The 23,453-nt window shown below is 45.1% G+C and overlaps 1 protein-coding gene across 2 annotated transcripts; it reads right to left on the bottom strand.

Annotated features, from left to right (window-relative positions):
* Positions 1 to 2,556: 2,556 nt before the first annotated feature.
* Positions 2,557 to 19,444, bottom strand: AURKAIP1 (aurora kinase A interacting protein 1). Of its 2 annotated transcripts, none has more exons than XM_044281898.1 (4): positions 19,374 to 19,444; positions 15,814 to 15,903; positions 10,715 to 11,151; positions 2,557 to 2,727 (listed from the first exon to the last, which is right to left on the bottom strand). In XM_044281898.1, exons 2-4 carry the CDS (start codon positions 15,863 to 15,865, stop codon positions 2,629 to 2,631), a joined length of 588 nt encoding a protein of 195 aa, XP_044137833.1. In that variant the 5' UTR covers positions 15,866 to 15,903; positions 19,374 to 19,444; the 3' UTR covers positions 2,557 to 2,628. The 2 variants fall into 2 exon arrangements, with proteins under 2 accessions (XP_044137833.1, XP_044137834.1); XM_044281899.1 differs by lacking the exon at positions 19,374 to 19,444 and adding an exon at positions 19,264 to 19,326.
* Between the last annotated feature and the right edge of the window lie 4,009 nt (positions 19,445 to 23,453).

Consider the following 23,453-nt stretch of genomic DNA (forward strand, 5'->3'; position numbering starts at 1 on the left):
ACAGTCTGCAGTTAAAGCACATCTTGTTCGTTTCATTTTAAGTCCATTGTGGTGGTGTATAGAGCCAAAAATGTTAGAATTGTGTCGATGTCCCAATATTTATGGACCTTACTGTATGTTCCTGGCAACGAGTGTATATGTGGTTTGAGTCAAAAGTCCCACAGTGCCAATGCAGGAGTGTGGATGTTGACAAGGAGCGCCTACTGAAAACATATTACACAACAACTGCTTATGCTGTATGGACGATTGGTTATAAACTGTAGATTAAACCCATATGTATACAGCGTTGTCGTACACGTATAGTTATAACAGGTAGGCTGTTTGCCACTATTATGCTCAATGCTGCTGTCGCACCCTAGCCAACAAAAAATTTAGGATCGTATCCTCATCCCTGATCTTGCACACAAGTAGCAGCACATTGTTAGCAAGTATAGTTTTTTTTCCAGGCTTCATCAGGTGTAGCTGGTTATATGGTTATCCCTCTCTACACTAGAGGAGTCTGGTGGCCTGATATTCACAGTAAATGATATACAATACCCCCCCCCCCTTTTTTTTTTTTTGTATTATTGGATTGTAATAAAACTTTTATTTTATTTTAATACGTTCTCCAGGCTGTGGGACTTGTTCACGCAGCCGGCATCTCTTCTGTGCACAGGAATAAGACCTTTGATGACGTCACTGCGCTCATCACATGATCCATCACCATGGTGATGGACCATGTGATGAGCGCAGTGACGTCATCAAAGGTCCTATTCCTGTGCACAGCAAAGATGAAGACAGAAGAGAAGCCGGGCTGCGCGAGCAAGTGGATTAAGGGGAGTTAAATTATTTTTTTTTATTCCCTCCAGCCCTATTATACTATGCATTCTGTATTAAGAATGCTATTATTTTCTCTTATAACCATGTTATAAGGGAAAATAATAATGATCGGGTCCCCATCCCAATCATCTCCTAGCAACCATGTGTGAAAATCGCGCCGCATCCGCACTTGCTTGCGGATGTTTGCGATTTTCAGGCAGCCCCATTCACTTCTATGGGGCCTGCGTCAAAAACACAGAATATAGAACATGCTGCGATTTTCATGCAACGCTTATGTGCACAGCCCCATAGAAATTAATGGGTCCGGATTCAGTGCGGGTGCAATGCGTTCACCTCACGCATTGCACCCGCGCGGAAATCTCACCCGTGTGAAAGGGGCCTAAAACTTAATTGACTGTACACCACTACATCTACTAATTGTGAGATAGTATAGTGCATGTGAAGGCACCCTATTAGGGTCTTAAGGCCCCCTACCAACATGAATTTGATCTGGTGGTTTGAGACCACAAAAAATGCCATAGAAAAAAAAATTCCCTTACTTTATGTTTTTTAGGGTGCCACAAGCTTTTTTTTTTAGGCTGTTGTTAGCAACTACAAAAACTCCACCGATTAGAAAATACAGTACTAGGCAAAAAATAAAAAATAAATGCATTTCATGCTTCCCACTGACCTTCAGCCTTTAAACATGTGGAGGTGGTGGGTGCAAACAATACTACTAAAAATCCAAAAGTGCTGTGCGGTATGGTGACTGGCCATATATTATATCGTCTCACCTGCATAACGGAAACGGGACGGATCCGTTTTGCAGCCCATATACACTTCTATTATTATGACGGAATGAATAACAGAATGCCTCTAAAGGCATTCCGTCATACAATTGTGTTATGGTCCGTAGCAACGTAATCCATAACGCAATTCACCTTTTACCAGTAAAAAAAGTGTGAACGAATTTCAAAATATGAAATTCGCTCATCTCTAGTCTCCACAATCATGCAGCTACACCCAGTAGAGCCCTGGTTGTGACAACTGTCACACCATCAAGGCAGTACCTTGTGAATAAATAATATTCCCCAAGGGTCTCTTCTGTACAAGTTAAAATCACACAAAATAAAAGCCGAAAAACTAATTATGATGAAAAAAAAACAAAAAAAAAAAAAACACACTATTGGGACCCTCTAATGTGAACGAATTCCTAGCACAAGTACAACTTCACTACCCAGCTCATGTGATAAAAATAACACACAAATATATAATGCATTTCAAAGGGGTTTTCCTGCTCTGTGCACTTTTTCAAATTTTAAGCCCAGCCTGAGAAAGCATACTCCCCTGCTTCTCGCCATTCCGTTCTGGCTCAGTCTTTCTTGTAACTTTCATGTGCGCCGCTGCAGCCAATGTCTGGCCTCAGCACTGACGTCTCCCCAAGCAGCAATGTGCCATTTGGGGACATCATCGTTGAGACCAGTCATTGGTTGCAGTAATGCATGTGACAATGGCCATCTTGGAATTTTACAAGACAGGGACTGGACCCCACAAGAAAGCCAGGGAGTATGGTTTTGCACAAAGCTGGAAAATCCCTTTGTTGTTCCACTATGTAATAAAAAAAATAAAAAAATTTGAAAAAATTTGAAAAACTGGAAAAATGGTGAATGCTGCCACCAAATACACGGGAACAGTAAAGAAGCTTCATCCCTAGAGTTCCACACTACATAGCCAAATATTAGGATTCAACACGTCATACACGCCCTCTACATAAATGTCTAATTTATTATTATACAGAAATTCTAAAAGAAAAGTAGCAATCAGAAGATGTCAATATTTCACATAAATTTTGGGAGTGATCCAGCTGTCTGGTGCCTTTTTCAGTCCAGCCTTTCTCCAGATTCGATTTAGATCCTTTTCAAAATTTTTCTGTTAAAAAAAAGGAAGAAAAAAAAGGGATTATCTACAGTAATTGCAATGGAGATGAATATCTATTGTGATATTACAACATGATTTCACCCAGAAAAGTACCTTCTACATAAAACAGGACTGAAGTACACGTTCACCACTGCAACTAGTGTGAGTTCCAGGGTATGTGGGAAGGATGAACAGAGACAATTTGGAGACATTTGTGTGAGGAGAGCAGAGAAGTTGGCATTCCGTGGATCAGAAATTACATTATTTTGTGTGACCACACAAATTTACAGCTACCAGCATTCATCTAAATAATAAAACATAAATACAAACTGACTCAACGTTCTAAACCTACAGGCTGTTATACTCCAGAGCAGACATGCTCAACCTGTGGCCCTCCAGCTGTTGCAAAACTACAACTCCCATCATTCCCTGACAGCCTACAGCTATCATCCTACAGAAGGGCATCGTGGGAGTTGTAGTTTTACAACAGCTGGAGGGCCGCAGGTTGAGCATCCCTGCTCCAGAGCCTCCTTCACAATTCTGCTGGCTTCAGAAAAATCAGAACTGTGGTGTTCCCTGGGGGATCTGTACATTTAACAGACATCAGAGATACCAATGATATTGACGTCTAGTGTATGTGTAACAGTTGTTGACAAAATTTTGAGAATAAGTAGTCCGTAATGATCATAAAGCTCTTTCTTCCTCTTCCAAGCGGTTCTGCAGCAGCCGAGGTCTATATTACAGAAATGTGCCCCTACTCTGTATTATATAACCTGCCCAGTCTTGCACTGTGATATGGTAAGTCTGGATGCTAGTCATATACTACAGGAGCAGGTACATAACCCCATCTGTTTATATATTACAAACTGACCATATAAGACCAGTGGAAAAAAGAGCATAAAATGGGATGTGTCTGCGCCAGAGTCATACAATTAGTGCACGAGAGGGAAGCATTCTGCACCAGCCATAAGGGAGACAAAGGAGGCAGCGGAGCTGGAAAGCTGCCAAACCACCAGCCGGCTGGAGCATGAAAGAGGCGCTTGTTACAGGTCTGTAAATGGGGCTAGGATAGCAGTGTGTGTACACAGGGCCACTAATGAGGAAGGTTTCCATCCAGTTACACAATACTGATGGTTTGGTGGGCAGCAGTGAGAACAGATTGTCAACCACAAAAATCTCCTGACGCAGAAAGAAAAGAGGTTACAAAGATATATTCTGCAGATTTAACGCCTTAATGACTGCCATAAAATGGCATATTGGTGGTCACTAAAGGGGCCTTAGGCTAAGCCGCTGATTTTATGTCATTTCAATCGAAGTGCTGCACGGGTTATGAGAGCCGAGCTCCTGCGGTAAAAGCTCGGACCAGCAGAAGCACAGATTCTGCGGCATCTAAGCGGTTACAAAGGGAGCGGACTCCCTTTATCTCCCATCGGCCCATGTTAGTGAGATCATGGAGTACTCATGTCTGTACACGGCCGGCTGGAGCTTAATGAAGGCCCCGGGCCTGGTAGCAAAAGGGTAAAAAAAATAAAGTTTATTAAACTTTTTATTGAAAGTTGAAAAAAAAAGTGTTATTCCACCGGAAAAAAATCATTTTTTTTCAATCCCCTCCTGTTATTTGGTATCGCCACTTCCGTAATACTAACACAACACAATTATCATGTAATTTATCCTGTACGGTGAATGCAGTAAATATAAAAAACTAAACAAAAAAAAAAAACACAACAGTATTTGGCATCACTGTAATTGTACTTACCCAGGGAATAAAGTTATCACGTCATTTATGCCAAAAATTCAGGATTACACTTACCGGTGTAATTGTTTTTTCCATGAGCCCATGACAGCACCCTTAAGAGAGAGCCTGCCTCCATCCAGGACAGGAACCCCTGTGGAGAGCTTTAAAAGGGAGGGACATTGCCCCTATAGCACCAGTTAATTGTGAGAACTCGTCCTCATCGTACTACTATAAAACTCTTAATATGCATTTTTTTCTTTTTCAAATATGATTACATTTTTATTTTTTAATACATATTTACAAATAGACCCATCATTTTTGTTTATTTTTCAATAGGAAAACTCCAAAAATATGGTGGGAATAAAGCCTGGGTGCTGTCATGGGCTCATGGAAAAACGATTACCAGTAAGTGTAATCCCGAATTTCCCATATGCCCATGACAGCACCCTTGAGAGACGACTAGAATAGAACTAGCTTGGGGAAGGGGGACTGCTGCAAAACCTTTCTTCCAAAAGACAAGCGCTCATTAGAGTCTAAATCCAGTCTATAGTGCCGAAAAAAGGTACAGGGGGACTTCCAGGAGGCTGCCCTACAAATCTGCTCTAATGTTGCATCAGCTCTTTCCACCCAAAAGGTAGAGACGGATCTAGTCGAGTGAGCCCCAAACCCCGAAGGTGGAGACTTACCCACTGCAGAATAGGCTAAGGAAATAGCGCCCACAATCCATCTGGCTAATGTTCTGGAATAAACTTTATCACCCTTACTCCTTCCAAACTGCACAAACAGCCTAGAAGATTTTATCCACTGGCTAGTAACCTTCAAATATTCAGAGGCACCTCCTGACGTCTAGGCAATGGAGCCTCCCTTCTTTCTCGTTCTTCGGGATTGACAAAAGGAAGGAAGGACAATGTCTTGAGATGTATGAAAAGGTGAAACCACCTTGGGAAGGAAGGATCTGTGCTAATAAGAACTCTATCCTCCAGAATATTAGTATAGGGAGGGGATGCTGAGAAGGCAGAAATCTCCCCAACTCTCCTTGCTGAAGTAATAGCAACAAGGAAGGATAGAGTTCTAACAGATAAATCCTGAATAGGTTTGAAAGGAGGCTCCAACATCCTAGACAAGTCTAAATTTAGATCCCACCGGGGGGATTTAAAGAAGGCAGAAAGGGCAGAAACCTGCACTTTAAGAGTGATTGGTCTTAAGTTTTTATTAAGGTCTTCTTGCAGAAATCCTAGACATAGGCGGAGGACTTAAAGGGTTTCTACCACTTGGATTTCACATAATTAGGTGTCAGACACTAGCGCTCCGCTAGTGTCTGCTCTGCCAAACTATCCTGCTATAATAGATTTTGGGGCAGCCGTTTACCTAAAAAAAGAACTTTTATTAATATGCTAATGACCCTCTAGGTGCTATGGGGGCGTCATTAGCACCTAGAGGATCGGTCTACCTTCTCAAGATGCCGCCGCTCAGCGCCTCCCTCCAGCCCGCCCATCTGCTTCGGAATGCATCAAACGGACGACTTCACGCGCCGCTGTATTTGGCGCATGCGCAGTGAATGTCCGACCGCTTCCCTGCTCAGACATCTCCACTGCGCCTGCGCCGATGACGTCATCAGCGCAGGCGAGATGTCTGAGCAGGGAAGCGGTCGGACATTCACTGCGCATGCGCCGAATACAGCCGCGCACGGCGCATGCGCGTGAAGTCGTCCGTTTGATGCATTCCGAAGCAGATGGGCGGGCTGGAGGGAGGCGCTGAGCGGCGGCATCTTGAGAAGGTAGACCGATCCTCTAGGTGCTAATGACGCCCCCATAGCACCTAGAGGGTCATTAGCATATTAATAAAAGTTCTTTTTTTTAGGTAAACGGCTGCCCCAAAATCTATTATAGCAGGATAGTTTGGCAGAGCAGACACTAGCGGAGCGCTAGTGTCTGACACCTAATTATGTGAAATCCAAGTGGTAGAAACCCACCTGGACATTGGAGAAATTTAAGAAAGCCTTCCAAATTCTAAGGTAAATGGATAAGGTTACCGTCTATCTGCAGGATAAAAGGGTCGAAATATCCTCATCCGATAAACCCCTATGCTTTAGGATCTCCCTCTCAAGAACCAAGCTTCCAGATGAAGGCTTTTCACTTCCGGATGAAAGACAGGCTCCTGAAACAAAAGGTCCCGTCTTGACGAAAGAATCCAGGGGTCTGCCAGGGACAGCTTTCTCAGCCAAGTGAACCAGGTCCTCCTTGGCCAGAAAGGGGCAATGAGAATAAGCCTTGTCTGTGCCTGCCTCAACTTCTGTAACACTGTTGGGGGTAGTCTTCGAGGAGGAAAAGCATACAGAAGTTTATGTGGCCACGGAAGATTCGAGTCGAGACCCAAAAGGAAGATTCTTTGGGTTTAGGGAAAAGAAACGTTTTCATTTGCTGTTCTGTCTTGTAGCAAACAAATCTACTCAGGGATGACCCCAAAGCTGGACAATTTGATCGAAGACCTCTTGATTCAGACACCACTCTCCTTGATCTAGATGGTTTCTGCTTAAAAAAATCTGCCACTTTGTTTTCTGACCCTTTTAGGTACACCGCCTTGATAAACGAAACAATAGGCATAATTAGAGAAAAAATTTCCACTGTTAAGACCATTAGATCTTTTGATTTGGTCCCGCCCTGTCTGTTCATGTAGGATACTACGGTAGTATTGTCCAAAAAGATTTTTACCCCTTTTGGCCAGAAACTTCAGGGCTAGGAGAACAGCTCTTAACTCCCTCACATTTTGTGAATCATCCTGACTCTCCACTAGATTCCAGACTCCCTGCAGAACTGCGCATTGACAAAACATCCCCCACCTGGTAGGACTGGCATCCGTGGTAATTGTTATCTGTTCTTGTAGATCCCACGGGAACCCCTGAGACAAATTAGCAGGATCCTGCCACCAGGTTAGGGACTGTAATACCTGAATAGTGAGGAGAAGTGGGGCATCAAGAGGGTACAACGAACCCTTCCATTCCTTCAGGATTTGCCACTGAAGTATTCTGGAATGAAAATGGGACCAACTGACAGCTGGGATTGTTGAGGTCATCCTGCCTAAGACAGACATGCCTTGTCTGATGGTTTGTCTCTTTGAAGCTACCAGAGACTGAATGTCTTGCGCTAGGCGAGATATCTTGTGTTGAGGGAGGACACATCTCTGTTGTACCGAGTCCAGGATTAATCCCAGGAAGACACAGTTCTGAGAAAGGAACCAAATTTGACTTCTCCCAATTAAACTGCCAACCGAGCTTTTGAAGAATTCCTATCACTTCTAGAAGATGTAAAGATAGAAGATCTACTGATTCTGCTACCACCAAGAGATCGTCTAAATAGGGAATAATTCAAATGTCTTTTTCTCTTATGTAGGCCATCACTTCCGCCATTAACATTTTGAAAAATCTAGGGGCCTGGGATATGCTCAAAAGAAGAGCTTTGTATTGTAGATGAGTTGTTTGCCCTTCTAAAGATACTGCAACCCTGAGGAATTTTTGAAAATCTGCATGAATTGGAACATGATAATAGGTGTCCTTTATTTCTATGGTAGCCATTACACAGTATTTAAATAGATGTTTTACTGTAGACTGAATGGATTCCATTTTGAACTTTTTGTATTTGAGGAACTGATTCAATTCCCTCAGGTTTATGATCATCTGAAATGAGCAGTCTGGTTTGGGTACTAGAAACAGGAACAAGTAAAACTCTCTGCCTTTTTTCTGAGTCCGGAACTGGGGCTAAAACTTCATTTTTTAATAGAGAAAAAATGTCTTCCCTTAATGCCACATTTTTTACCGAATTTGCAGATAGATCTGTAATTTTTTGTCCTTCCAGAGGAGGGGAGACAAACTCTAGACGAAAAACCCTCTTTAATTATTCCATTTATCCACGGGCTTGCTGAGATCTTCTCCCAAGCCTGAGAAAAGAGTGTGACTCTTCCCCCCACTGGACTATAATGGTCATTGCTGACCTGACTTAGGCCCTGAATCAGACTGGGAGTTGAACAGGAACCCTTTCTCTTTTTTACCTCTAGCTTCCCTCCAGTTATTTTGTTTTCTCTCAGATCTATTGAAACCTCTCCTGTTTCTACGAAAAAACTGCTTTCTAGGGGGTTTAGAAACAGAAAAAGCCTCTGGTAGTAAGAAAGGTTTTCCTAACAGGTCATTAAGTACTGATCCGAAAAGAAAATCCCCCTGACAAGGGATAGAGCATAGCATGTTCTTTGAACCTGTATCGCCAGACCAACCCCTAAGCCAGATAGTCCTCCTAGCAGAGTTTGACAAGGCTGCTGATCTAGCGTTCAATCTTATTGCATCCGCTGAGGCATCAGAGATTAAATCTACCAACTTAAAAAATTGTTGGAAAAACTGCAAGAAGTTGATCTCTAGAGGTTTTGTTTTGAATATGAGATTCCAACTCCTGCAACCATAATTTTAAGGATCTGCCAGTAGAGGTACTGGCTATGTTTGGCTTAAAGGCCTCCCACACTTTCTTAAGATAGACTTCCGCCCTTTCATGTACCAAGGTCCTCAAAAGGTAGGGCAGCTCTTTTTGTTGGCCTAGCCCAAGTGGAGTATTCACCTATATCAAAAGGGATATTTCCACTTTACACTTCTAGGGATAAAAGTTTTTTTTTTTTGTTTTTTTTATCAGGTTTCTTCCACTCTTTTTGAATTAGATATTTAATATTCTCATTTATTGGGAAGACCCTAGGATGCTTATGTCCCAAGTCCCCAAACATAATGTCTTGAACGGACTTTTGCCCCCTAGCCTCATCTATTTTCATATTGGCTCTAATCGCTTTAAGTAAGGAATCTGTATCTTCAGGGGAAAATAAGGGTCTACCAGAGGATTCTTCATCTGAGGAAGAACTTAAATTGCCCAGGACCTCTCTCTGTTCGTTTTCATAAGAAGATTCTGAATCTAAGATCACATTAACGTGACTGTTTGCTCATTGCAGAGGCAGGGAGGCATTTTTTTTAAATGCTTTCATAGAATCCGAAACTTTAGATTTAACAATGTCCTTGATATTCTGAAGCAGGGACTGGGATTCATCCTCAACTACTTTGTTCACACAATGTGACACAGTAATTTGGACCAGGAGGTAGCGAGTTTTTCCTTGCATACGGCACACTCCCTTCTCTTAGACGTAGCTTTTCTAGGGCCCTCTTTTCTATAACAAACAAGAGAATAAGCCCCATTACACTCTGGAAGAAAGTAAAAGGATGGGGATCAAAAACCCCTTACCCCACCAGGAATACCGTTCTGCAATCATGACCCTCCTGGACATCAGCGCGCTGATTACTCTCTTCTTCCATAATTTCAGATGATGAGAGAAAGTTTTCCATTTGGGGCATCCACACACACCGTCAGGCTGGCTGGGATCCTGGCAGCACGCTGAATAGAGGACAGGGTTTAAAAACCCTAAGCCCAGGTCCCTGCCGGCGTTAGCCTTACGCCGCACCAGGTAACCCCTATATCCACACCAAGTCAGGGGCTCCTGCAGCCTTAACCTTTGTTCTCCACGAATCGTCCTATCCATAGGACAGGAAACTGGTGCTATAGGGGCAATGTCCCTCCTTTAAAGCTCTCCACAGGGGTTCCCGTTTCCTGTCCTGGATGGAGGCGGGCTCTCTCTTAAGGGTGCTGTCATGGGCGTAATGGAAAATGAAAATTGCAAATTTTTTTTATGTAAAACCTCAATGGCAGTATTGCTGTTTTTCCTATCCCCCCGCCCTCCCCCCACAGAAAGAGTTAAAAGTTTAAGGGGTATTCCAGTTATAGAACTATCAGATTGGTGGGGGTCCTACTGCTGGGACCCTTACCAATTACGAGACGGGGGCCCTGTACCCCGTGGAGCTGGAGCATCACCCAAATGGTGTCATTAAAAACTACAATGATCAAAGATGGGCCGTCCTAAACTGTTCCTGTTAACCCTTAAAAATGCTGCACCAAAGACTGCAGGATTCCAAGTGTTAAAGGCTTACGCTGTTGCCTTGCTCCAGGTCATGAACAAGTAACTAATTCTCAGCTGTGAGAAGTACTGGGTGTGTACAGTTTCAGCCTCTGCATATAAAATCAACGTATGTTGGAAAATTGCAGGACTTTTATTATTTGATTGTTAAATCGGGTTGTCTAAGGATCCATGCTCGCCGATCCATACCACACATGAAGCACTGTGCTGTGCGCTCTACTCCTCGCTCCTGTGCAGACCCTGTTAGACACAATGCCGCCAGGTTTTCCTTACCTGCTTCCTCACTCTGCGCTTATCAAGGACTTTCTTCCTGAGAAACTTGATGCGCTTCTGCAGCTTCTTGTACTTGTGCTTGTTGATCTTCCTCCGCCTGATCTTCAAGACATTCTTACACTGCACAACCCCCCTGTCTCCGTCATCCTCCCCAATATGGTCTGTGTCATGACTAGTGGGGCAATCATAGCATTTTTCGTGTTCTTCTGGCTCCTGCTGGGCATTAGAGGTAAGATGCTTAGGAAGAGAGTACCGGGAGGAAAGAAAACTCTCTAAGGGACTGATGGACATTCTGCGGGGGACCAGGAGCTCATCCAGCTCTGGCTCTAGGGTGCTCCATGTAGGGGGTGGACTTTGTTGCCTCTGAGGGTGCTGCGTGCTATAACATGCAAACAAGGTCCTGTGACTTGTAGCTGCACATCGCGGGGCCAGACATCCTAGAAGACAGGAGAGAAGTCACACACTGATGATACTGCAGCAATGGGGAAGTCAGTTGTCCTGTTCCTGTAGTCAATCAGCAGTCTACAGGGTGAGTCAAAAGTTCAAATACAGGCTTTTATTTTTAGAAACGAAAGGGAAAATAAAATATCTAAATACCCCAGCAAGTAATGGGTGAGGGAGCCTATCTTTTAGGCTATGTCCAGAACATAAGCGCCATCTTGAAAGCCGCCATATTGGATCAAGGGCAATTTTTTTTTCAACGGGAAGAGGGTCGGGTAGCATATCAAAGAAGACCAGGATTTTCTCAGAAACTGATTTGCAATATCTCTTGTGGTTCAAATGTTATCAGCCTAGTTCCAAATTTCAAACTTCAGCAGCAGGAACAACACATTGAACACATCAAATAGCTGTGCATCACAGGGAACGTTCCCGGTTGTTGTTGCAACTTTATTTGTTGATAAATTTTGAACCACAAGAAATATTACAAATCTGATTGCGGCAATCAATTTCTGAAAAAAATTCTGGTCTTCTTTGATATGCTATCACCAACTTTCCACTGGAAACATTTGCCCTTCATCCAATATGGTATCTTTGAAGATGGCGGCCATGTTCCCCCTCACCCATTACTTGCTGGGGTATTCAGATATTTAATTTTCTCTTTAATTTCTGAAATAAAAAGGTGTCCTAGGACTTTTAACTCACCCTGTACAAATCAGATTTCTATGGTTTATGGACGAGGGAAGGGATCAGCAATCTCTAGCTGTTGTGACACTACAACTCCCAGCATGCACACTTAATTGGCTGATCTTGGAACACCCATGGAAAGTGAATGGCGAATGCTGGAGGCTACTGACCCATGGGCTACAGGGTAAAACTGCCTGCAGTCTTTGGATGGGCTACCACACATCTGACTGCAGCGCTACGTCACTGATCAGACTTTTGCAAGTGAAAATGTTGGGAGATTACCATTAATGCGAACCCTTCATCACATGCACTGCGGCAGCCATTCACTGACCTCAGCGATGACGTATCCACAGGCAGCATGTAGTGGATGGCTGCAGCAGTGCACGGGACGACAGCAGGGTTGTCACATTTCTGGTCTACAGGGGACTGGAAGCAGCGGGTCACAGGACTGCCTGTGCCAGAATGGAAAGGTTTGCCTTTTTTCTTTATTGTAAACACATTGGGGTACATTTACTGCAGTGTCTCTGCCTGTTTTCAGGCGTAAAAATGCTGTTTTAGACTGTTTTTTTTTTACTCATTTATTACTGGAATTGTGCATGTTTTGGAGGCATTTGCGCCTTTGTTCTGATTTTTAGACTAATTCAGAAGTTTTCTAGTTTTTGCGCCTATTTTCCGACCTATGTATGTAGGTGCACCCGATTTAGTCGTAAAAACAGTCTCATTTCTACTCCAGGGCTGGCATACTTTTCTGTGTCCGTTTTGAGTGGATCAAAAACACGGAGATGTGCGCCACATTTTCATGCGCACACTAATTACACCAGTCTTAGGGCTCTTTCACACTTGCGTTGTTCTTTTCCGGCATAGAGTTCCATCGTCGGGGCTCTATGCCGGAAGAATCCTGATCAGGATTATCCCAATGCATTCTGAATGGAGAGAAATCCGTTCAGGATGCATCAGGATGTTTTCAGTTCAGGACCGGAACGTTTGTTGGCTGGAGAAAATACCGCAGCATGCTGCGCTTTTTGCTCCGGCCAAAAATCCTGAACACTTGCCGCAAGGCTGGATCCAGAATTAATGCCCATTGAAAGGCATTGATCCGGATCCGGCCTTAAGCTAAACGTTGTTTCGGTGCATTGCCGGATCCGACGTTTAGCTTTTTCTGAATGGTTACCATGGCTGCCAGGACGCTAAAGTCCTGTTTGCCATGGTAAAGTGTAGGGGGGAGCGGGGGAGCAGTATACTTACCGTCCGTGCGGCTCCTGGGGCGCTTCAGAGTGACGTCAGGGCGCCCCACACGCATGGATGACGTGATCGCATGGATCACGTCATCCATGCGCATGGGGCCCTCTGATGTCATTCTGGAGCGCCCCGGGAGCCGCACGGACGGTAAGTATACCGCTCCCCACTACTACTATGGCAACCAGGACTTTAATAGCGTCCTGGCTGCCATAGTAACACTGAACGCATTTTGAAGACGGATCCGTCTTCAAATGCTTTCAGTTCACTTGCGTTTTTCCGGATCCGGCGTGTAATTCCGGCAAGTGGAGTACACGCCGGATCCGGACAACGCAAGTGTGAAATAGCCCTTAGTGAATATGGACATGTTGTACTGATAATGAACCACTAGAGGTCAGACTAATACATCTAGTCTAATTCATGAAGTGCTTGATAACTAGTCAGCAAAAGACAGGCAGGTGAAGCAAATACGCTGGTCTAATTGAAAGCCTAAAAACAGGAGAGCTTGATAAATGTGCCCCATTCTGACTTGAAAATGAAACAAATCAATTTGTCTCATCAGCAGGCGCTGCTGCAGGTGACGAAGTGCCCAACTACTACAAGATTGGCAGGGCTGGACATTTAGCCCAGGCCTGACAATTTCCAGCAACTGTGCTTGGGGGGGGGTGCTACACTTCCGGGCAGGGGGCAGCTGTGCCCTTGCTCTGCTAATTGGAGCAGCTGCACAGGCAGAAAATTGTTAGGGCCGGGCTAAAAGTCAATCTTGTGGCCGGTGGGCGCTTCTTCACTTGGGACAGCACAAGTATAGAAGTCCTGCTAAAACAATAAATTTGTTAGAATAGATTTGCTTATTTCTAAGGCCTCATGCACACGACCGTTCCGTTTTTTGCGGTCAGCAAATTGCGGATCCGCAAAACATGGAAGCCGCCCGTGTGCCTTCTGCAATTTTTCGGAACGGAACAGGTGGCCCATTGTAGAGATGCATATTCTTGTCCGCGAAACGGACAAGAATAGGACATGTAATATTTCTTTTGCGGGGCTACGTAACGGAGCAACGGATGCACACAGCAACTGAAGGGGATGCATGTTGCACCCCAGTATGCTCACGTATTGAATCTAAATGATGCAGGTACGCACGACTACGTTAATTGACTAAAACACAACTGAAGGGGATGCTAAAAGAACAAAAAATATATATAATAAACTTTATTGAGAAATAATCACTAAAAGGAAGGTGCAAAGAGAAAACGGTGCTTCTTGCACCAAGTACACACATTCAGTTCGTGGGAACTGACATATATGGCTTAAAAATAAAAATTTATATAATGACCTGTCCCTCAATGAAGAACTGAAAAAGTGGTGTCCTGTTTCTGGCCAAGAACCGTGGTTGATAATAGAACTACCCAGGTTGCTGCCAGAAATGAGTCTAGAGGGGACTGCTACTATTTATACACAGTAATACCCACCCCACTCACAGATAGTGAATGCGGGTATACGCTGTGGTAACACAGCTGGGAAGCAGCAGTCGCTCAAATAAACAATGTTACTACTGCTAACTAAAAAGGTAGCTTGCAAATCAAGGCATATCGGGCTCGATGCGTTTCTGCATGAGAAATTGCAAACTTGGTGAATGTATGAGCAGTAAGGAGGCGCTACCCCTCTCACATACATAGGGGCAACGCTCACGGCCATTCTAGCGCCGGAGCGCTGCCCCTATGTGAGAGGGATAGCACATCCGTACCATTATCAACCACGGTTCTTGGCAAGAAACAGGACACCACTTTTTCAGTTCTTCATTGAGGGACAGGCCTTTATATTCATTTTTATTTTTAGGCCATATAGGTCAGTTCCCGCAAACTGAATGCGTGTACTTGGTGCAAGAAGCACCGTTTTCTCTTTGCACCTTCCTTTTAGTGATTATTTCTCAATAAAGTTTTTTTTTTGTTTTGTTCTTTTAGCCTCCCCTTCAGTTGTGTTTATTAGACAATTTTTTTTTATTTTTTTATTGTTTTCAGAAACACTTCCCATTCATTTTTCACCTGAAGAGGCAGTGTTCCCCGAAACACGTTGTGTGAAGTGTTTCTGAAAACAATAAAAAAAGTTTGAAGACTTTTGCTACCTCCGACTGGTTGGTTCGTCTGCGCTGAAGGCTGGCTGTATCTGCACAATAACTCTCCGTGAGGTCTCAGGCGCACGCATTCAAGGAGATCTACATCCATTGCTGCACAACGACCAATTTCTTTGGGAACTAAACACCTTTACCCATCACGTCTACAGTAGGGTTGTGCCTATCATTTGCACAACCCTTTAAGGTGAGCCTCCATCTGGAGTACCTATTCATCCTATGGTGCGCCTTTCTTTGTTTATTCAGTAAACAACGCCTGAGAACATGACAATGAGACTATCCCACAGAATGAACACCTGATGCATTGACACTAATTATATCACATTCTCAATACTTGGGAAATCCTGAGGACTGGAGCTGAGGAACACTGCTAGAGGATCCAGTAAAAATGAAAGCCTGCAGTCATCTGCAGAGAACTCACTGTCTACACCAGGGATCAGCAACCTCCGGCACTCCAGCTGTTCAGAAACTACAACTCCCAGAAGGCTTCATTCACTTCTATGCGAGTTAGAAGAGCTGCCGAGCAGGTCTGCATGCTGGGAAGTGTAGTTTCACAGCAGCTGGAGTGCTGAAGGTTGCTGATCCCTGGTCTAGAAGACGCCATGTCACGTACCTGCAAGCCTTGTGGCTAGGCTCAGGTGAGAAGTCAGTCTTGTCAGCCACATGCCGAGATGGAGGAGAAGTTACTGGAGGTCCGCAGGGTCTGGAAAACAGATGTGACTCAGGTTATAACATGTCCCAGCATACATACAACCATTCTGTCCCGACTGTACATATTCCTATTACAGCAAGAGTTAGGATAAAGCCACATTTTCTGCAGAAAAATCTGCAAAAATTCCACCAAAATCACATGGATTTGTCACAAATTTTACAGGGCTCCATAGCAACATAGGGGGAGATTTATCAAAGTGGTGTAAAGTAGCTCTGAAAAATGAAAGGTGGAGTCTGATTGGTTGCTATGGGCAACTAAGTCAGTTCTACTTTACACCAGTTTGATAAATGACCCCATAGTGTATTACTCATACACTCCAATGCATTAGCATTGGAGTGTATGAGAGAAGCACACTCATGATTGCTGGTTATAGTTTCCTATGGGAGCTATAAAAAAATAAAAAAAATAAAAAGTGTAAAAATAAATGTTTTTAAATATATAAAAAAAAATATATATAAAAATGTAAAATCAACCCCCTTTCCCCCAAAATGTATTAAAATAAAAAAAATAATAAACACGGCATCGGCACATAAGACCTACAGCAGGACTATTAAAATATAAAGTAGATTGTATCATGTAGATCTGGGATCAGCAACCTTCGGCACTCCAGCTGTGGTGAAACTACGACTCCCAGCATGCACACTTGCTTAGCTATTTTCAGAACTCCCATAAAAGTGAATGGAGCATGCTGGGAGTCGTAGTTTCAACACATCTGGAGTGCCGAAGGTTGCTGACTGCTGATGTAGATTGTAAGCCCTCACGGGCAGGGCCCTCTCTCCTTCTGTACCAGTCTGTAACTCGTCTTGTTCATGTTAAGTGCAATTGTCTGTATTATGTATGTGCACCCCTATGGGATGAATGGCGCTTTAATAATATTTATCTCCTACGGCAAGCAGTGAAACTGAAATAAAATGTCAAAATGGCAGATTCGCCGTTTTTTGGGTCACTTCACCTCCCACAAAAAAACTGTAATTAGACTTACCGGTAATTTTGTTTCCTTGAATCCACCATGACGGCTACCATGGAGAGATGACCCTTGACCTCTATAGGGGCAGGAACACAGAGTTTAAAAGGCCACCACCCACTCTCACCCTCAGTGTTTACAGGTTACCAAAGTGGGTGCAGCCTAATGAATATTATCATAGCATATTCAACCACCAGTGACAAAAAATTTATATATATAAAAATAATTTTATTTTTTTTAAGACTATTACTTTATACTCTCTGACAAAGTTTACCCAGGGTGGGAATATCTGAGCCGTCCTGGTGGATTCAAGGAAACAAAATTACCGGTAAGTCTAATTACGGTTTTCCTTATCATGGCTACCATGATGGACTACCATGGAGAACTACCAGATTACTAGGTAGAGGGGGGGAAAGCTGCTGGCAGAATCTTGCGACTGAAGGTCAGGTCTGCACTGCTGAAACATCCAGACGGTAGTGTTCTATGAAAGTATTTATACTAGACCAAGTGGCCGCTTTGCATATAGTATCCAGTGAAACACCAGCCTTCTCTGCCCAGGAAGAGGCCCTAGCCCTGGTGGAATGGGCTCTAATGTTGGTTGGGCTATTCAGGCCCTCCATGGAGCATCAGCATGAGATGGTAGATTTAATCCATCTACCGATTGAGGCCTTTGACACTTTTTTTCCTTTGTTCTGACCGGCGAACTGGACTAGGAGGTTATGGTCTTTCCTAAATTCTTTAGTAGCGGCCAAGTATAACACAATGGTGTCTCGTACATCAAGGAAATGGAATTGAGATTCTTCCGGCTGACGAGTTCCCTCCCGTTGCTCCACCTCTGCCCAGCATTGGAATGGACCGCAGGAGGGCCGAGGGCGTTCAGGATGATTTCTTCAGGTGTATACAGGTACCCATAACCATCTTAACGATACCTCCTGCCGGAGGTGCTCCATAGGGACAGGAAAACACTGAGGGCGAGAGTGGCTGGTGGCCTTTTAAACTCTCTGTGTTCCTGCCCCTATAGAGGTCAAGGGTCATCTCTCCATGGTAGATGATAAGGAAATTACCGTATTTTGTGCCCCATAAGATGCACCTAAGTTTTAGAGGGGGCAATAAGAAAAAAAAATTCATGACACCTCAGGTCAATCCACAAATCAGACCCCCAATGTTAATAAGACCTCAGCTCAGACCCCAATGTAAATGACCCCCAATCAGACTTTAGAGAAGAGCCCTATGCCTCATATCAGCCCCAGTAGCCTCTTATACGCCCACAGTAGCCTCTTATACGCCCACAGTAGCCTCGCCCACAGTAGCCTCGCCCACAGTAGCCTCGCCCACAGTAGCCTCTTATACGCCCACAGTAGCCTCTTATACGCCCACAGTAGCCTCTTATACGCCCACAGTAGCCTCTTATACGCCCACAGTAGCCTCTTATACGCCCACAGTAGCCTCTTATACGCCCACAGTAGCCTCTTATACGCCCACAGTAGCCTCTTATACGCCCACAGTAGCTCCGGACGCCGCCGCTCCTCTTAAGTCTGCTGTGACTCTGCGCGCACAGCGTGAGGTCACAGAGCGCCCTCACACTGTGCGCAGCCCTGCACAGCTGACAGCAGAGGACCAGGAAGCGGTGAGTACAGAGCCAAAAAGTAAACAAAAAATGTGTTTTATTTTTAAAAGGCAAGAAAAACTATACAGAAATGGTATCGCCATAATCATACTGACCTGGAGAACGAAACCCCCCCAATTTCACTCCATTTGGACTTTTTTGTTCCAGCTCCCCACTACATCGTATGCCATGTTAAATGGTGAAAAAATAAAAAACGTTATGGCTCCAGAGCGAAAAACAAAAAACCTCTGGGGCTGAAAGGCTAAAAGCACATCTGTCAGCATTATCAACCCTAGTAAACAAGGCATACTGCCCAGTAGGGTTGATCATGCTGAGTGCAACACCTCTATTGCAGCAATCAGAGGTATTGTTTTAGAGAAATACGTTCTTTTAGTTTTATGTAAATTAGCCACGCGGGGCACCGCTTCACCTGCTCATTGACCTCACTTTTCAAATGCCTGGCCCTTAACTCTCACACACGCGCTGGCAATGGTACAGTCGGCACATGCGCAGTTCTCAGTGCCACCGCTCCTAGATCCAGACTGCACAGGTGATGCGATTTCAGGGCCGGACATCTGAACAGTGAGGCACCAGCCAGGGGTAGGCAGAGTTATATGGCTGAACGGGATGTGCTCTGCTCCCATAGCTCTGACACTGCATTCAGATATAAGGCTCCGTTCACACTGCTGTGAGCATCTCTCCCCCTGACACTTGTGAGGATTATATTCCCCATCATACGTACACATGACAGCCCTTCCTAATGACACCCGCCATTACATACCGCACAAGTGCTGGGGGCAGTACACACACCACATTACTGTAGAGGGAGACAAGCAGACAGCCCTGGTGACATGATATCACTACACTGTCCGTATGACACATTATACACACCTGACCTCAGACCTTCTTTCTCCGTGCACACACGCTTCCTGTCCGCTCTATTAAATTTCCCCCTTTGAGTCCTGCAGGAAGGTTCCGCGCGCGCAGCGCTCCCTCTAGTGGCCATAGGAGGAAGTACAGACTGGAGAGTATTCCTTTGTAGATTCCTATCTTCATTTCATATGGGTTCTGAATCCTTATATGTCCAGCTTACCTAAAGGAATGCTCTAAAGGAGCATTAACATGTACAAAGTGTATAAATCCTAAGTATATGGTGAGGGATATAAGCTATATGACATTTTCTTTGGTGCTTCATAATTGCCAGCTTTTTTAAAAGGGAGATTCTTAAAGTGTCACTGTGCTCTGCAAAAATGTTTGATACGTCATAGTAACGAATCAAAGGTTTCTATGGGTGAGACCCCACTGATCACTAGAAGGAGTACAGAGAAGTGCGCACATAGCGTGCCCTCTATCCTCGCTACAGAAGACAGAATCAATCTGAGGGGGAAATTGATCAAAACTGGTGTAAAGTAGAACTGGCTTAGTTTCCCATAGCAACCAATCAGATTTCACCTTTTGGTTTTCCATTTTTCCAGTTTTGATAAATCTCCTATAAGTCCATCTTTATTTCACCTTCTGCAGCGCGGAGAGAAGGCGCGCTTCTAGTGATCGGCAGAGGTGCTACGTGATATGTGTTACTATGACAGATCACACATTGTTTCAAAAGTGGCGTATACAAAGTGCTATGCACAGCAGACAAAATTTGACATGCCCTGTCCATTTATATCCGATTAAAATAGTGCCTATGACCCCCTTTATTACGCGCCAAATAAAATACAGACTCTACACTACCTAGATAAATACAGATCCCAGATCAGTTCAAATAGCTAAATAAATCTCATGGCAGACCCTAATGATGGATTACAATAAGGCGTTTTGGCAGCTGCCTGGGGGCCTGAGTCTTGGGCCCTGTATATTGTGCCCAGGTCCCCACAGCGGGGTATGGGAGCCGATGACTCTCGTCACCACCGTTCACTCTCTTAGGCCACAGGTCACAAGGCCTGCATACCTCCCAACTGTCCTGGATCCGGCAAGACAGTCCCAGATTCCGGTGGTTGTCCCATGGTCGTGGAATGGCTGAGGTACTGTGTGTCCCAGTCTCAGCACCCATAGGATGTAGAGAGTTGCTTGTGATGGCTGAAGCAGGTAGCCTCCTTGTTTCAGCTTTCAGCTCAGCTCCCGGCGCTCCACACTGCTGGTCTATGTAGGAGGAGCAGTGCAGGCCGGGAATAAGCTTCTGCCCCGGCGCTCCACACTGCTGGTCTATGTAGGAGGAGCAGTGCAGGCCGGGAATAAGCTTCTGCCCCGGCGCTCCACACTGCTGGCCTATGTAGGAGGAGCAGTGCAGGCCGGGAATAAGCTTCTGCCCCGGCGCTCCACACTGCTGGTCTATGTAGGAGGAGCAGTGCAGGCCAGGAATAAGCTTCTGCCCCAGCGCTCCACACTGCTGGTCTATGTAGGAGGAGCAGTGCAGGCCGGGAATAAGCTTCTGCCCCGGCGCTCCACACTGCTGGTCTATGTAGGAGGAGCAGTGCAGGCCAGGAATAAGCTTCTGCCCCGGCGCTCCACACTGCTGGTCTATGTAGGAGGAGCAGTGCAGGCCAGGAATAAGCTTCTGCCCCGGCGCTCCACACTGCTGGTCTATGTAGGAGGAGCAGTGCAGGCCGGGAATAAGCTTCTGCCCCGGCGCTCCACACTGCTGGTCTATGTAGGAGGAGCAGTGCAGGCCGGGAATAAGCTTCTGCCCCGGCGCTCCACACTGCTGGTCTATGTAGGAGGAGCAGTGCAGGCCGGGAATAAGCTTCTGCCCCGGCGCTCCACACTGCTGGTCTATGTAGGAGGAGCAGTGCAGGCCAGGAATCAGCTTCTGCCCCGGCGCTCCACACTGCTGGTCTATGTAGGAGGAGCAGTGCAGGCCGGGAATAAGCTTCTGCCCCGGCGCTCCACACTGCTGGTCTATGTAGGAGGAGCAGTGCAGGCCGGGAATAAGCTTCTGCCCCGGTGCTCCACACTGCTGGTCTATGTAGGAGGAGCAGTGCAGGCCAGGAATAAGCTTCTGCCCCGGCGCTCCACACTGCTGGTCTATGTAGGAGGAGCAGTGCAGGCCGGGAATAAGCTTCTGCCCCGGCGCTCCACACTGCTGGTCTATGTAGGAGGAGCAGTGCAGGCCGGGAATAAGCTTCTGCCCCGGCGCTCCACACTGCTGGTCTATGTAGGAGGAGCAGTGCAGGCCAGGAATAAGCTTCTGCCCCGGCGCTCCACACTGCTGGTCTATGTAGGAGGAGCAGTGCAGGCCAGGAATAAGCTTCTGCCCCGGCGCTCCACACTGCTGGTCTATGTAGGAGGAGCAGTGCAGGCCAGGAATAAGCTTCTGCCCCGGCGCTCCACACTGCTGGTCTATGTAGGAGGAGCAGTGCAGGCCGGGAATAAGCTTCTGCCCCGGCGCTCCACACTGCTGGTCTATGTAGGAGGAGCAGTGCAGGCCAGGAATCAGCTTCTGCCTTGACATTTTTCGTATTTTGGTACATTACAGCCTTAAGTTTAATGTTTTGTTAATCTGAATTTTATGTGATAGACTATTGTGCTCTGATCCAAGATGGTGAAGTGAAATGAGAAAAATATATAAATAAAACTATTGTTTAGAAATAGAAAACAGAAAATTGGCATGTGCGTATGTATTCACCCCATTTGTTAGGAAGTCCTTAAAAATCTTGCAATTGGTGTAACCAATTACCTTCAGAAGTCACATAATTAGTGAAATGATGTCCACCTGTGTGCAATCTAAGTGTCACATGATCTGTCATTATATATACACATCTTTTTTGAAAGGCCCCAGAGGCTGCAACACCTAAGCAAGAGGCATCACTAACCAAACACTGCCATGAAGACCAAGGAAATCTCCAAACAAGTAAGGGACAATGTTGTTGAGAAGTACAAGTCAGGGTTAGGTTATAAAACAATATCCAAATCTTTGATGTTCCCCAGGAGCACCATCAAATCGATCATAACCAAATGGAAAGAACATGGCACAACGGCAAACCTGCCAAGAGGCGGCCGCCCACCAAAACTCACAGACCGGGCAAGCAGGGCATTAATCAGAGAGGCAGCACAGAGACCTAAGGTAACCCTGGAGGACCTGCAAAGTTCCACAGCAGAGAGTGGAGTATCTGTACATAGGACTATGTCTGGTGCAAACCTAACACATCACATCACCCAAAGGACACCAATCCAAAAATCCCAGTGGTAAGATGTGGCAACTGCGTATAGAGACTTACCCAAAGCGACTTGGAGATGTGATTGCCGCAAAAGGTGGCTCCACAAAGTATTGACTTTAGGGGGGTGAATAGTTATGCGCATTGACTTTTTCTGTTATTTTGTCTTTTTTGTTGTTTGCTTAAGTTGTGGGGATTTTCTGTAAATTAAATGATGCAAATCCTCAAACAATCCATGTTAATTTCAGGTTGTGAGGCACCAAAATACGAAAAAAGTCAAGGGGGGGGGGGTGAATACTTTTGCAAGGCACTGTATCTGGGCATAACTACTGTGAAGGGGTACATGTGGACATAACTATTGTGAAGGAGCCCATGTGGGCATAACTACGGTGCATGGGGCACATCTGGGCATAACTACTGTAAGGGGGCACGTCTGGGCATAACTATTTTGAAGGGGGCATATCTTGGCATAGCTATTGTTCAGGGGGTACGTCTGGACATAAATATTGTAAAGGGGGCACAATGTGGGCATAAATATTGTGAAGGGGGCAAATATCTGAGCATAACTACTGTGAAGGGGACACATCTGGGCATAACTACTGAGGCCAGTGAATGCACCCCTAGCCCCTTCCCCCGAAAGTGAATACTCTGTCTATTAGCTAGTGCTTAGGTCTCAAGCTGCGCACTTCCAACATAATCAGCATCCGGGGTCATATACACTGAACAAAAATATAAACGCAACACTTTCGGTTTTGCTCCCATTTTGCATGAGTTAAACTCAAAGATCTGAAACATTTTCTACATACACAAAAGACCCATT

The sequence above is a fragment of the Bufo gargarizans genome, chromosome 2 (genome assembly GCF_014858855.1).
Source record: "Bufo gargarizans isolate SCDJY-AF-19 chromosome 2, ASM1485885v1, whole genome shotgun sequence".
Lineage (NCBI taxonomy): Eukaryota > Metazoa > Chordata > Amphibia > Anura > Bufonidae > Bufo > Bufo gargarizans.

Coding starts and splice junctions, on each gene's coding strand:
- AURKAIP1 (XM_044281898.1), bottom strand. CDS start 15,865: ATGTGGCTGACAAGACTGACTTCTCACCTGAGCCTAGCCACAAGGCTT. Junction 11,152..15,813: donor CCTAGCCACAAGGCTTGCAG/GTACGTGACATG, acceptor CCTGTCTTCTAG/GATGTCTGGCCCCGCGATGT. Junction 2,728..10,714: donor AGCGCAGAGTGAGGAAGCAG/GTAAGGAAAACC, acceptor TTTTTTTAACAG/AAAAATTTTGAAAAGGATCT.